Source organism: Strix aluco, chromosome Z, assembly GCF_031877795.1.
Source record: "Strix aluco isolate bStrAlu1 chromosome Z, bStrAlu1.hap1, whole genome shotgun sequence".
Lineage (NCBI taxonomy): Eukaryota > Metazoa > Chordata > Aves > Strigiformes > Strigidae > Strix > Strix aluco.
The window spans coordinates 15,058,235-15,073,739 of NC_133971.1; the positions used below are offsets into that span (position 1 = coordinate 15,058,235).

General features: G+C 38.0%; 1 protein-coding gene across 1 annotated transcript in view; it reads left to right on the forward strand.

Annotated features, from left to right (window-relative positions):
• Nucleotides 1–12: 12 nt before the first annotated feature.
• DMGDH (dimethylglycine dehydrogenase) overlaps nt 13–15,505 on the forward strand; it is a 44,203-nt gene continuing 28,710 nt past the window's right edge. The window contains exons 1-5 of the mRNA XM_074812090.1: nt 13–210; nt 2,163–2,328; nt 8,755–8,853; nt 10,131–10,295; nt 10,726–10,930. Coding sequence (XP_074668191.1) covers nt 89–210; nt 2,163–2,328; nt 8,755–8,853; nt 10,131–10,295; nt 10,726–10,930 — 757 coding nt within the window. The 5' untranslated portion in view covers nt 13–88. The remainder of the gene's footprint in view (nt 211–2,162; nt 2,329–8,754; nt 8,854–10,130; nt 10,296–10,725; nt 10,931–15,505) is intronic.

A 15,505-nucleotide genomic window follows, 5' to 3' on the forward strand; every position in this document is an offset into this window, starting at 1 on the left:
GGCCTCGGCGCGGGCAGGGACGGGCCGCCGTCGGGAGAGGCGCGGAGCCAGCGCTCTCCATCCTTGCTGCCGGCGGGCTGCGTGCGGGATGAGCGCGGTGCTGCGGGAAACCCTGCGGCGGCTGCGGCCCCCCCGCCGCGGCGGCCGGCCCGACGCCCTCGCCGCAGCTGCCCTGCGGCCCCTCGGTGGCAGCGCGGGCGCCCAGGGGCGGTGAGTGCGGGCCCGTGGCCCGGGCGGGCGGGCGGGTGAGCGGGAGGGCGGCGCGGACAGAGGAGCCGTGTACGGTCGCGGCTGTCAGCGCGTGGCCTCCGCGCCGCCTCAGAGCGCGGCCCCCGAGGGCGAAGCCGCCTGTCGAGGGCCGTGAGGGGACGGTGGTGCGGGGAACGGGCTCCTTCTGCCCGCCCGCGGTGCTGCAGCTGCCGGTCGGGGTCGCCGGGCCGCCGAGACCTCTCCCCGTGGGCAGTAGGTGCCTCTTCCCCCGGCGCCTCGCATTTCTGCATCAAAGCCCAGACCCAGCGCGGGGTGAGGCGCCGACCTGGTGTGGAGAGATCCCTCCTGGTGTCCCTTAGGCCATGTCGATGAGCAAAAATGACCTGTTTTAACTGGCACAAGCAAACGTCGGGGTGAACCTTGTAGTTCACCCGGGGGAAGGTACCCCCTGGATTCTTACCAGGCTCCTGGGTTTGAAAGAAAAGGTTTGTAAAGAGCTGAAAATGGGGTGAGGGAAGCTCAAATTCACTATGTGGAATGAGAAAAGCATGAGAAAAGCCTCTACGGTTGACCTTGTTTGCCACGTACCTCAAAGTTCAATAGAGGAGCTGGTCCAAGTCTCTCACATCTAGCTGTTAAACGCTTTACTGTTAACTTGCAAAAATTAATATGTAATCTCAAACAAGAACACGTGCAGGTGTGTGGTGCACCAAATACAGAAAACATGTGGTGTCCAGTGCTCCCATTTATTTTACTTCTCATTCATTGCCACATAGTGACTAAGCATGGTGCGTATTCCTCCTGCATTTGTGTTTAAGATGTCATCTTATTTTATAAGATCTCTATTTGTAATACATACAACTACTAGCTGTGATTTCTGAGTGGAGGATGCGTGGAAGACTAGTTACACATTAGAAAGCCTTATGCCAGAGAAGTTGCAAAAGCAGATGTACAAGGAGGGGGGAGATAAAATTGAGTATTGATTAACTGTCCTGAACAGGGAGATACTGTGGTTTCACAGAACCACAGAATCGTCTAGGTTGGAAAAGACCTTGAAGATCATCCAGTCCAACCATTGACCCAACACTGACAGTTCCCAACTGCACCATATCCCTAAGCGCTATGTTGACCTACTCTTAAGCACCTCCAGGGATAGGGACTCCACCACCTCCCTGGGCGTTTCAGAGTAGTCTGTACTGCTGCTGTACTAAGAGCAGTCTCACATCCAAAAAAATTGGCTTTTTAGTAACTGGGATAAGTTTCCTGATCAGACTTGCTATTTGGCTGTCTGTGGATGGGGCAGTAGAGAGGAGGATCAGATGAGATGGAGGAGAACGGGGCTGTCTATGGCAGCAGTTCTGGTTTATGCTGGCTTAAAGTGGTTGTGAAAATGCAGTGTGGTATAGTAGCAGCTGTGAGCCATTGACAAAAACCTGTCTATAATGTTTTGACTTCAGCAAAGTAGAACATGTCAAAATAGAACTTGAAAATACATGTTAAATTTCATCGTTGATGAACATATACACTTATGTAGTCTGCTGACACTGGCTTTAGAAATTTAATAAGGAGCCTAAGTAGACATTTTTTAAAGATTTTGTGTTGCATGTACTATAGCACTTTTGAAAAGTCAGGTTTTGACACTGTCATTTGAGGGGTACAGTTTCTTATTTAGAAATAGGATCTACACATAAGGGTATATCGGACAGATAACAGATTTAAAATTGTGAGTGGGAGCAAACTTGCTTTGTTTTTTGTATTACTACTGTTTATGTATATGACTCTTTAAGAGCATTTACTTTAGAAGAAGGTAAGAGTGAACAGCATAGGTTTTTAAGTCAGGTGTGTCTAGACTCCCTATCAGGCACCAAGTTATATTATGAGCAGTAAACAAAAGAGATGAGCAAAAGTGTAATTGTCTTTTTCTAACTGTCTGTAATTTTTTTCTCCCCCAGGAAAGAAACCCCATCTCCTTCCTTGGGGAAAGACAGAGCAGACACAGTGATCATCGGAGGTGGCTGTGTTGGTGTGAGTCTAGCCTATCACTTGGCTAGGGCTGGCTTGAAGGATGTTGTTCTGCTAGAAAAATCTGAGCTCACTGCAGGATCTACTTGGCATGCAGTAAGATGTGTTTTGTTAATCTCTCAGATTAACAACAGTTTGTATATCTAATGGTGGTGTAAGTTTCATTACCTAATATCCCTGACTTTCCAGAGATTAACTATCTTGGTTATTTTATAGATACAAACTTTAGCACTGAGTTCTTTATAGATTGGCTGTATGAGTGTTGAAAAGTTGGTTCAGCTATCCATAGTACGCTTTTCTCATTTGTAAAAATTGGCACAAATACTGTATTTTGAAATTACTGGAAGGTAACTGTTAGTCTCATTACACATTTTTGGCCGTTAACTGGGTTTAGACATTAAACTTTATTTTAACTTGGACTTTTAAAATTTAAGGTTTTATTTCTAAGGTAATGTGCTTTATACTGCAGACTTTATCATTGGAAGTGGTTGCACTGGCATGCATAAACCAGAAATGTGAAATCTGGCATTATTGTATGTGTAATTATTTTTATATATGTGCCATCCTGAAAAAGAGGTGATCAAGAAACAGCATCAGTGTCCAGAGAATATCACTGTCCCAGAAACTGATTCTTACTAGAGACAAGAGCTTTATTTCCTGCCACCATTGACTTTGCACAAAATCTTGAGAGGAGCAAAGCTAACAACTGTGCACTGTGGGGTTTTTTAAGGTGGAATGTTTGCCTGTACTCTAAGGAAGAGAACTGAAAAGACATACATGTAATAATGACAGGGTGGGGATGCCTCCTGTAATAATGCTAATCTCATGGACATACTGGTGCACAACATGCATGTATGTAATTACATAATTTCTATGGCAGTGTTTGGAGTAGGTAGTGTAACTAAATGAAATAAAGCTTGCCACAATAATAGATGCTTTTCCCATTCATTTCCAGCTATGCTAGCTGAAATTGGGAGAATGTTACTCCTGTGTGTAGCAATACAAAAGAGTAAAAACGCAACAGTTTGTTGTCTCTAGAAGTACTATGTTAATGCCATAGAGCATTTATGCAATACTTACAACTGTAGTATCTGAGTGCCTTTCAGGAGCAAATTAAGGAGGATGACTCAGGTGGATTATATTTGATTTGTATTCTCATACTTCTCCCATGGGAGAAGTCTGAAGTTTGAAATGCTTCATCTTAGTGCAGATGTTTTGGTGTTATGAGAGAACAATACTAAAAAATTAAATGTAAAAAAGTCACTGCCTGAAATGTATACGTAGGTTTATACTTAATTGTACTTGCTTTTCAACAAACAAAGCAAAAGAAAACGCATTGTATAGGGTTAGGAAAAAAAAAAAAAAGGTAATTGTGTCTCTTTTAGAAAGTCATACCAAGCGATGCAGTTCAGCAAACACAGCAACACCATGCATAGCGTCAGATCATGCATCTTGTGTGTTGAATCGTAACTATGAAATGCTCAAAGAAATACTTAAGTACATGAGTGAGGCACAGACTGAATTCTATTTACCCAATGCATATACAGAACAGTATGTGTGTAAAAAATTATATAAATCCCCTAATTGAATAAGAGGCCAAAATCGTGAGTGGAGAGGGTTGTTACTAAATATTTCCTTTGTTCTTGTTGAAAGTCTGGTTCAGATGTTGCTGTACTGTACCACACTCTCCCTCCTTCACCATCCAGTAAGTCCTGCCAGAACTCAGGGTCGTGTTTCATATGGATCATATTCCTGCTAGTGTTGCTGCCAAAACTTTCTTCCACTTCCCAGGTCTGAGATAAATTTGGCTGACTTTCATGTGTGTTATTAAAACACCACAGAAAGTGTGCACATTTTTATATTACCAGTAATAAGAAGATATAAATGACAGAGCAAGTGCTGCTCATTTTTATAACCACGACAAAGTAGTGGTTGTTACATGTGTGTAAATTAGGTCAAGACTTAGGCTTGAAGAACTCTTTAAGTTGTACTATTCTGCAGGTTAGGTCATTTGCAATCTCACTGAAGCCCTAGGGACTGAACAAGGCATATATAACTCATTCAGCAAATAGATTTTTTGTGTTGTTACTTTTTTAAAAGGTCTTTCCTAAGAAAATGTTTAGCATATCATTCTGTTATGTGATACTTTTTCTTGCAACATGGAATTGATTTTTCTGCTGACAATAAAGAACAGAACAAGACAAATAAAAACTTGTTATGACTTGGTCAAACTTGCAAGAGCAAGAATATAAGGTGTAACAGTGTTAATAACATTTTCTTCCAGAATGCTAATTTAATAATGGCATTATTATAAAATCTGAAACAGAACAAAACTGATACATGAACATTTCAACACATAAAAATTTCAGCTGTAAAAATGCTTTAATATTTCTTGTGTCAATTTTCATAGCAAAGTGCCCATTCTTAAAGTTATCTTCCCTGATCATGTTCACCTACATTAACATCTCTGTCTTACAAAAACAGAGCAAAACCTAGAGCAAATCTTCAAATTCAAGAATGGTTCACCCTGAAACTCAGGAAAACAAGGAGACACATTGGAAGACCAACTGGGCCAGATAGGGAGCTCATGACTGAGTTTCAGCACAAAAATGCAGTATACAGGAGGTAAAAGCAGGAAGAGGCTGCAAAGAGCCTATTTAGAAAAATTGCCTAGGCATGTGAAGGGGATGTTAGGAAAGCCAAAGCTCCACTAGAGTGAAGACTTGTAAGGAACATTAAAGGCAACAAGAGAAGTTTCTACTGCTGCGTTAGTAGTAAAAGGCTGAACAAGGAAAATGTGGGACTGTTGCAGAATGAGATGGGTAATTTAGTCACAGTGTACACTAATAAGGCTGAAGTACTCAATGCCTTCTTTGCCTGAGTTTTCACTGGCAAGGTTTCTCAGGCCTCTGTGCTCTGAGCAGGGTTCAAGGAGAAGAGGAACTATCAACAGTGGATGAGGACCAAGCCAGGGATTACTGGAGAACTTGACTCATGCACATACATTGGACCAGACGGGCTGCATCCAAGAGTGCTGCTGATGGCATTGCAAGGGTGCAGATTTATCACCTTTGAGAGACTGTGGAGATTGGTGGAGGTGCCTAATATTTGGAGAAGGGCATATGTATGCATCTTTAAAAAAAAGCCAGAGGGATGAGCAGAGGAGCTAAAGGCCAGCTAACCATACTTTGGTTCTTGGGAAAGTCATGGAGCGAGTCTCAGGTCTGGGCCCATAGAGGAGAAAAAAGGTGATTGGGGACAGTCAGCATAGATTTACCAAGTGTAAATCATGTCTGACCAAACCTGATTTCATTCTGTGATAAAATGACTGAACTTGTAGATGAGGGGAGAGCAGTTGATGTCACTTACCTAGATTTTAGCAAGACTTTAGACACTGTCTCCCATAATGTATTCAACTGAAGATTTTATGGTCTGTATGGCTGCACAACTAGATAGTTAAAAGACTGGATGGTGGGGCTCAGAAGGTAGTGGTTAATGGGTCATACTCTACCCAAAGCCTGGCAGTGGAGTATTGCATGGGCCTGTCTTGGGACCCGTTCTGTTTAGTATCTTTTTCACTGATCTGGAGTAGGTGATGAAGCACACGCTCATCAGGTTTGCAGTTAACACCAAACTGGGAGGACCAGTCAGTGCACTCAAGGGCAGGGTTGCCATGCTGAGGGACCTAGACAGGATGGAAGGATGGAAGGACAGGAACTTTATGAAATTTAACAAAGACAAATGCAAAGTTCCATACTTGTCCTGGGAAGTACTGCAGTCTCTGTCCTTGGAGATTTTAAAGACCAAGCTGGAGAAAATCTTGAGCGATCTGATCTGACCTTACAGCTGACCCTGCTTTCAGTATGAGGTTGGGTAGAGACCTCCTGAGGTCCCATTCAGTCTGTTTATTATCATTATTTTATGATTCTATGATCTTAATTTTTATAAAGTCCAGTCAGGTTATAGTTGTCTCCAAGCTGCTCTCCTGAAATCAGAAACATTCGTTATCTGAAGCCAAAAGCCATCAAATGTGTTTAAAATTCTTTTCTTCCCTTAAAAATGTCAGAGAGATGTTTTAATTCCTGCAATTAAATGCTCTTGAATATATATGGTTTTATAGCTAACTCATAAGTGATTTATGGTTCATTTGGTTCAAAATGACTTTACTAACAGTGACCACTAAAATGGAATTTCCCTACATCTGGAAAATACATTACTACATTTGGAAAAGATAGCAGAAGACTAGAAAATGTTTACATAAATAAGACAGTAAAAATAATATGAGATGACAACATTTGCAGGTACAAGTTAATTATTCATAGGTTATTGTACATGGCTAAAGAAATGTAAACATTTCAATGCCTGATTTATTTCTTTATTCTGTATACACAGAAAAAAAAAGGCCTTAGGACTTATTTTTTAATAAACAAGTTTTAATTACAAGTTCTGCAGTGCAACAGCCCTGGGTTTTAGTCTGAGGTAATTAAAATAGTGTTCACAACAACATAAAAGCACATGTATCAAATGAGATAAAAAATGCATTTAGTCAAATATCTGGTCTCCAGCAGTGTTCAGTATGATGATGATCTGATATGATAGTAAGAAAAGGACAAGCAATATTTTTCCAGACTATTAATTTAGCCCAGGGACTTTCTGAATCCAACATGCTTTGTGTTTAATGTGGTCTTTAGTAGATTTATTTCCCTCTTACAGATTTGTGTGATCACTTTTTAAACTCAGATTGTTGGGGTAATGAACAATACTAAACATACTTAGGGAACTAGAGCCAAATTTATTAATAAAATGCAACTGAAAAATATACTACCTGTAAATGATTAATTTTGCACTTTATTGGTTTATTTTGGCATTTCAGTCACATAGTAGACTATGATATTGTATATAAACTTTTAAGATACCAGAAAGATAAAGCCTTCACAAAGAAAGGTAGGAAAAACTTTTTAACACCGTGGCTAGCCTAAAGACATACAATCAGTAATGCCAGACAGTTATCATACTCTTGCTCTGAAGATACTGGGTACCTGTCATCTCAGGCAGTGAGTATGATTTATGGTTTTTGACAGAAATGGTGTCTGAGTGTAAGCTATTTGCAAAGAGCAATTTGAAGCTAATTGTTTCTGAAGAAAAATATCCAGCCTTAAATCTGAAGCTGCACCAAGAAAGATGGGTCAGAAGAGGCCATGGTTTAAAAGTAGAAAGATGTGTGATCTAATTCATGCAATATTTGTTGATATTAATTGCAAAGAACTGTAACATTTAATAGGTGCTTAGCATAATTAAATTAGTTTGAATTAAAATATATCTTTAAATACCACTACATCTTGCTTTTGTTATTCATATGTATACAGTTACTCCACTGGCTTTAAAAGTTAAAGCCCTAAAATATGTAGCACAGAACAGTTAACAAGTTAAAATCAAGAGTAGTTTATGTATATGCATATTAGGAAACTTAAAACTATCAAAACTCTACTATATGTGTTACTTTTCACCTTTATATTTCCTGCTCTTTTTTTCTCAGAATGGCAGTGAACTCAAAGGTGGACTCTGGTGTCTAGCTCCCTTAACTGAAGCAACCTTAATCTACGAAAAAGCTCTATTTTAGTTAGCAAAATATGCATTATATATATATAAAGTATTTAAATCAGTGTAGTTATTTATCTTGAAAATCGAAGGTAATTTTGCATTTCTGTTGTGTTGCTTGAAAGGGTTTTAGTGAGATGTCAAATTCGGGAGATACAAAGACATATGCTTAACTTCAGTAACACTTTATTTCTGTATTTTCTGTATTTTTTTAAGTGCTAAATTTCTGCAGTTATGAATGTAATTAGATTGATGCAGCTGTCTCTATTGTAGGCAGGTGAACAATTTCCTTAATTATAAATAGGCTGTAGTAACTTCTTGATTTTACCTTTGCATCAGCCCAAAAGGGCTTGACAGCTTTCTAAAGTCAGACCTGGTAAAATGATGTGCAAAATACATATAGTAATTTCTTAAACTACTTCTGAAATGCAGCAATTGCTCTTTAACTGCCACATGAGACAACCATTGAGAATATTGACTTCCACTGCACTGCTGTTCACACCCCAGGAAAGTAATAACTCTTGTTAAGATCTGGCCTTTGTGAAGGTTTTGCTTCTCTCCCATCTCCATGTGCAAGAAGGAGAAGATCCTAGTACAGCGCATTTAATCAGTTGTGTGTCTCTTCCAAAAGATTTGAAACAGACAACTGAATAATTTGAAGAAGGAAACCATAGGAGAGAACAACTGCAACAGTATCATGAGTTGACAGAAAGACAGGTGGAAAAACATGTGTGCAGAGAACAAGAATGCCATAAGTAAGGAAAGGATTTTATTTTTATTTTTGTAGCAGTTGCCTCCATCCATGTGTTGCTTTTCTTTACAGTATCTTGACAGTTCTTTTTTGAATGACAGTTGGAAGGAGGGAAAGAAAACACTGCATTTCTAATCATATCTCTGTGTTGTTGTTCCTATTTCTTATTTGAGGCTGGTTTAACTACTTATTTCCATCCTGGAATAAACCTGAAGAAAATCCATTCTTACAGTATCAAACTCTATGAAAAGCTGGAAGAAGAGACTGGACAGGTAATCTCCTTAACTTTTAAAAGTATTAATTCAGATTGATACTAACTTTACTAATAGTCTTACCAAAAAGTTTGAAGTTGGCAAGTTGAATATGTGTGTCTTCCTGACTACCATAAGGCTCCCTTTTTACTGAAATATATTCTCCTGCCTGCATATATGTGCTATAGTTGGGCTTAGTCACTACATGTTTTAGATGGTTTCCCAGATCCCTCTAAAGTTTAACAAAATGGTTTTCAGAAAACATGTCAGAAGCTTAGCAGACTGAGAGTCTACAACTTTAGCTTGATATAGGAGTTAAAATAGTATCAAGGATCTGGAATGAATGGATTGATTATGATACATTCCTGGTTTAAACATGTCCACTTAAAAATTCATATGATATGATGCTGTCTGTACTTGAGAAGATTGCTGCAATTCTTCCCATCCCTTTCAGAGATGTGTTTTTATTTAGTGACTTAAGGAATGGGTATGCAGAAAAACACAGGAGTCATCTTTTTCATCTGGCATCACTCAGCCATACAGATTTCATTTACTAAACTCACACTTGCTTCAGACTGCAGCAGAAATCGCATGATCCTCACTGTAGTAGTCTATAAACTTGATAATTGTAATAAAATGCCTTTTTCTTCTTTCTACTGCTCAGCTAGATAAGATACTACAGCAGATTATCATTATGAGTTCCACTAAAAGACTTATTCAGTCCTGTGAATTAACATAGAAAAGGCGAAATAAATAGTGTATACCAGAAAGTGAGCATTCAGTGTCCAGCTATATAAGGTTTTCTACTTTATTGAAAAGACAAAGGAAGACAGATGGTTATTCATTGTGTCAATAAAGGTGCTTAGTCAGTTAAATTCATTCTGCAGCATCTTGATAGAAAATTATGCAGGTGATAGACTTTAATATAAACTATTATATATTTATTTTTGAGATGTATCTGATTCTATTTTTGGAAGTGTATGAGTGCATAAATCCAAATATTTATTAAATCTTAGTAAAAATAACAGTATTATGACATTCAATAAAAGCTTTTTACAACTGTTTTGAAGATAGTATCTATTAAGGTAGGAAGTTAATATGATACCTTCTTAAAAAATTTTATTTTCTCTAGGAGTTTACATCTAAGTCCTGTTCCTTCAAGGGCACCTAACTTATTTGAATCTCTTTTCAGTGATGTTAGTGGAATATTTCCTTTAGACTTCCCATAGCATAGGAATATGTATTTATGGAGATAAGTAAAGGTTCTTCCAGTAATTCACTTTTGCTCTTTGTTTTAGGCTGTGGGGTTTCACCAGCCTGGCAGCATCAGAATTGCTTCAACCCCTACTAGGGTGGATGAATTCAAATACCAAATGACTCGTGCTGGTTGGCACCCAACAGAGCAGTACCTAATCACGCCTGAGAAAGTACAAGAGCTATTTCCCTTATTGAACATGGATATGGTAAAGAACCTAATTTTATGAAAAATAACTTCCATTGCAATTAAATATCAGTCTATCAGATATGTAGACATAAGATCTGTTTTCTTTATACAAATTGTACAAAAAATTCTTGGTTTTCAGTGGAAAAAAAAGCATTATAAACTCAAATCACTCACATGCATTTTAGTACATACTGTATGCCAGTGTGCATAGTATTAATTCTAATATGTATAGTATTATAATATTAAATCATTGCAACCTTTTATTGCATGAGAGCACTGAGAAACTTCACTTAGACCATTGTTAAGTTGGATAGCTGTAGTCCTGATATTACTATATGTTTTAAAAATTTGTTTTGATTTGACTCCTTAGTGTTTATTGCATTCAAAAAATTAGTTAATTTTGATAAATTTTAATTTCTTTCATTTTTTGGGATTTTACCTTCACTTAGGTTTTAGCTGGCCTGTATAACCCTGGAGATGGTCATATTGATCCCTATTCTCTCACTATGGCCTTGGCTGCAGGAGCCAGAAAATATGGTGCCCAGTTAAATTACCCTGTCCAGGTGACTAATCTGAACTCCCGATTGGATGGGACATGGGAAGTTGAAACTCCACTTGGACTAATTCAAGCAAACAGAATTGTGAATACTGCAGGTAGGATTTAACATAAGCATTTGTATACTCTTCAGATTTGCAAACTAGCTGACATGGAGCATCTGTGCTGAATTGTGTGTATTACAGGAATAAGTAATACACGTTTTTGAACACTCACTTGGTTTGTGGTAAAATGTACTTTGCACATACTACTTTACAATATTGTGAAAATTTAGCTCTTATGTTAGTTGTCCTTGACTAGGCATTAAAATTATTTCTTTCTGATTTGTCTCCAGCAGTTACTAGTCAGACTGTGTTGTCAGATTTTAGTAGCAGAAGAGACCTTTACTGGTCGTTGTGTAGAAGAGCTACTGTCTGTACATATTGTCCTCTAAAATCTTATGAAAGCTACTTATGAATGGAGATGGAATGTACAAATGAAGTAGAAATGTCTTCACTAGTTTTTCAAAGAGACTGAGGATTTGCAGCAAGTAAGATAACCCTACCTGTTTCGGTATTATCTTTCTCTAAGATTTAACTCTATCTGCATATCCTTGAAACAGAAGATTTTTGTTGCCCTTTGAGTAGTATTTTAAACATGCACTTGGCTTAACAATACATTTTTTCATGTAATAAAAATTTCCTAACTCAAAGGAGCTTGTATTTACGTATGCAATTTTTATTCTTCATTGTGTTAGAGAAACCAAACTGATGTTTGTGCTTCAAAGAGCTTTCGGGTAAGAGTTCTTTGGATTTGTGTCTGTTTTCTAAACAAGTGGATACATCTAAAAACCTGTATTCATCTAAACTTCACTTATTTTTATGCTGCTTCATGCAAGTTATAGAAAAATATATTATTGGTGAAACTGTTGGCACCTCCTATTGCGAAGTGTGCCTTCTACGTCATAGTAGAAGACTTTCTGTTTTCAGTTGTTTGAAAACATGCTGAATATTTACCATTTGGATGAAATATTTTCAGACTCTGTCTCAAACTGAATCCTGTCTGCATTTCTAAGGCATTTAGAGTCTTTCATACATCCCATCTCAGTGAATAATCAGGCATAGTAAGAAGCTATGATGTCTCAAGATGACTTTCTCGCTCAGATGGGACAAGTGAACAGAGAGAGAGCAAGGGTATGTCTTTATAATTCCTTTCTACATCTGTGCAGTGGAAAAGAAGAAATCATCTATTTCTAGTGCAAAGCAGAAAAAATGAAGAAGTTGAGTGAGACAGGGTCTCTTCTTGTTGGTGGGTAGAATAACCATGGCTTACAACTGAAATTATGAGTGAGTTGTACTGGAAGGGCAGTAGACTGGGAGAGTGAAATGCTTGGGAAAGGTGCCTGGAGGTGGTTAGTAGTTGGGCAGTGGGCAGCAAGTGGAACACTTGTGTGCTAGACGACTTGCTGAACAAGGAAGCTCAAACTGGGAGGGACTGTGGGGATGACAACAGTGGGAATGTCATCATGGAGAGGGGTAGTGGAAAGGGATCTACATGTTTCGTTAAGGAAACTGGAGCTGGAGCGGAGCTTTTTGGACAAAAAGATTAGGAAGTATACTTGAGGAATGGTGGTGTGTGAAACTGAGACTGGAAAACTGAGACTGCCTGAGCTGTCTGAGCATGAAAGACTGGTGGAGTAGCAAGGGAGAGGTAGATGGGCATAGATTGGAAGGAAGTGAAGGCAGGTGGGACAGGATTTGACAAGCAAGGAAGACTGAATTGCACACAGAGACAAAATAGCTGAAGAAGGATGTAAGGATGCGTAAGAAAAGTAGAGTTTGAGACAGTGGAAAAGAAGAGCAGGTATGGGACAAGCAGGGATGGGGAACAGAAAAGACTGGGATAGAAAGAAATTTGGAGGGAATGGGATAAAAGGGCTGAACTCATGAGAGGAGTGGCCTCTCTGGGTGGCCTTTTTTCAGTGTCTGGGATGTAGACAGCCCTGTGTTAGATCATTCCAGGCTTTCAGTAAAGACTAAGTGGGAAAATCATTGAAAAGTGTGCTTTCTTATCTTATGCCTCCCATACATAGGTGATCACCAGCTATTAGTATAAGCCTAGCTAAAATACCAGGCATCTGAAAAAGTTCACCTTGAGGATCTAAGCATGTTCATGAGTGCCACATGACATTTTGGAGAGAAAGACAACTAGAAGAGTTCAGTGTGCTTTTTAGAAAGAAAACAACCACACAAACAGGGAAACAAAATTAAAAGAATTTTTCTTAGACAGCAAAGTCTAGAAGATGATAGGCGTCAATATTTGATTGCCTTTGGACTGTCAGTTCATGGCTTTCAGGCATGAATTATGGGACAGCATTCAGCTACAAAATCATAAGCTTTTTTACTAATAGGATCCATATGTCATTTGTTACACAGTATGGATACAGTGGTCTGGGAGTGATCCAAGATTATGTAATGGAAAGACAGCTCTTTTGGCAATCAGACTTCTTATTTAGGCCGTAAACTTCTAGCCACTCATTATTACTAACTATTAGCTCTGCATCATATGGATAAAGTATCACACATGTAGTAATTTACTTATATTTTTGTAGTGTAGTTATCTTTCTTTGGTTTATGTATCAAATTGACATTAGGCAGAGTTTTCTAGTAAATGCTTTTCAAAGTTAATTTGCAAAAATTAGAGTGCACCATTGTGAAATTTTCCTAAGTTTTATTTATTTAATAAGGTATTAAACCGACAATATATTTAGTTAATTCTCTTGTGTAGTTAACTGTTCGGCCAAAATTAACATTTGAAGCTCATATTGTTTAATATTCTGGCTAAGTATGTGAAATCAATACTGTATAACACATATCTCTTATAAATGTTCTTTCAGCTAACATTCATTCTTCTTCTCAGCCTTGCCTCATTCCACTACAGACTATGACTGGTATAATTCAGAGTTCATATTTTAGGCTCATATTGCATTACAAGCAGAGAAAAATATATCAGAAGGCTCTCTACATTCTCTCTCCCCCCTCATCCCCCAACTGACATCTGCTGTGGAACTGGAACAAACTAGTTTCAACCAATCTTTAGCTGTTCCTTATGTGAGGTTTCCATTTTGGAAGAAAGCAGATGCCTAATAAATAATCCCTGACATGAACTAACAGATACTGAGTCTGATCAAGTGATTTGCAGCCTATTTATAATGGAATGTTTAATTAAAGTTTGCAAAAATAGTGAATTTAGTTTATATATATAATATGTGTGTGTGTATATAAGCACACATTTGCAGCCACTGTATATACAGCCATTTATATATATGTAGTTATGGAAGATTTTCTTTTTTAAAAACAAGAGATAGTCAGATTACATAGTTCAGCAGATAAGTAATACCACCACTAAATATTTCAGCATCAGATGTTTGCAATCTCTACAATTTAATCTTCACAAATGTCCTAGAGATATAATATATGCCTTCATTTATCGCTACTATGTGTGGTAGGGCTTGACATCTGCTTCCAATTAGAATTTTGTTTCAGAGAACATATTCTTCTTTTTGCCATTTTTGTGTTTGTAATAGCTTTTGCACATGCTTCAAAAACTTTAAACAAAGAAACTGTAGTATTTTTCATTTAGTAAATGTCAGCTGTTGTTATTCTAAGCAATTAAATAGCAGTTATGTGTGATTTTTTTAGTACAATATTTAAGATTTGATTTTGAGCAAACCTAAACTATTTGCCTTTGATTCAAAAGCAATTTAAAATCAGCTGTGTTTGTAATGTACTTCTGCAAACTTAATGGCTAAGAAATTTAATATTATTTTGAAAGAAACAAAGTTAAGTTTCAAAGACCTAAAATTAAGTCTACCATTTTTATTTTCTTTGAGGAGCTTGAATATGCTTGCTCTCTATATTTTCCCACAGATTCTGTTTTAATGAGTAAGCAAAATAGTGAATTTAATAGGACCGTATCCCTGCAGCATTATTTCTTTTCCAAATATCTCTTTAAGTCCAAGCAATTTTGGCAGGAAAACAGTGCATGATACTAGAGATGGAATTTTCTGCTACTTCACCTTTCCTTCCCCTCTGTGAGTCATTATTCTGCCTTAAAATAGTTTTGTTTGTAGGTGACATGGAAATGCCCAAATCAAAAGAAGTTTAAAGATTGTTAGCCTCCACTTAAATCCATATTTGTATTTGTCATGTGTAATGGAGGAAATCTTTGCAGATGTGCTAGAAATTCAACTTTACTAGAATTTTTTGATTGTTTGCGGTGTAAGGGAGCATAAATCAGGTTTCAGTAGCCTTAAAGGATGTTTTGGATCACTCACTGTATGACACACTGCACAATCTTCCCTGAGCCAATTTAACTGACTTAACATGTGTTCTGTCAGTGAGTCTCCTCCAAGTGGTGAGGTTGCCATTAAGAAGAAAAAGCCTTTCTTTTTTGCAGAGCAACAGATACTGGGGTATTTACTGGGTGGGGGCTTTTAATTGATCAGATCTCTCTATCATGATCCTGGATTTCCTGCTCCCTTGCTTTAGCTGGCTGTCACCAATTGTCAAGTGAGTCACCACAGAAAATGTTTTCCTCTGTAACTTTGCATTTTTAAAAACCATGGGTGTTAAACCCTGAGGCTGGTTTGTAATATTAAATAAGAGACTGACAGGCCTCCTGGTGTGGGGGAA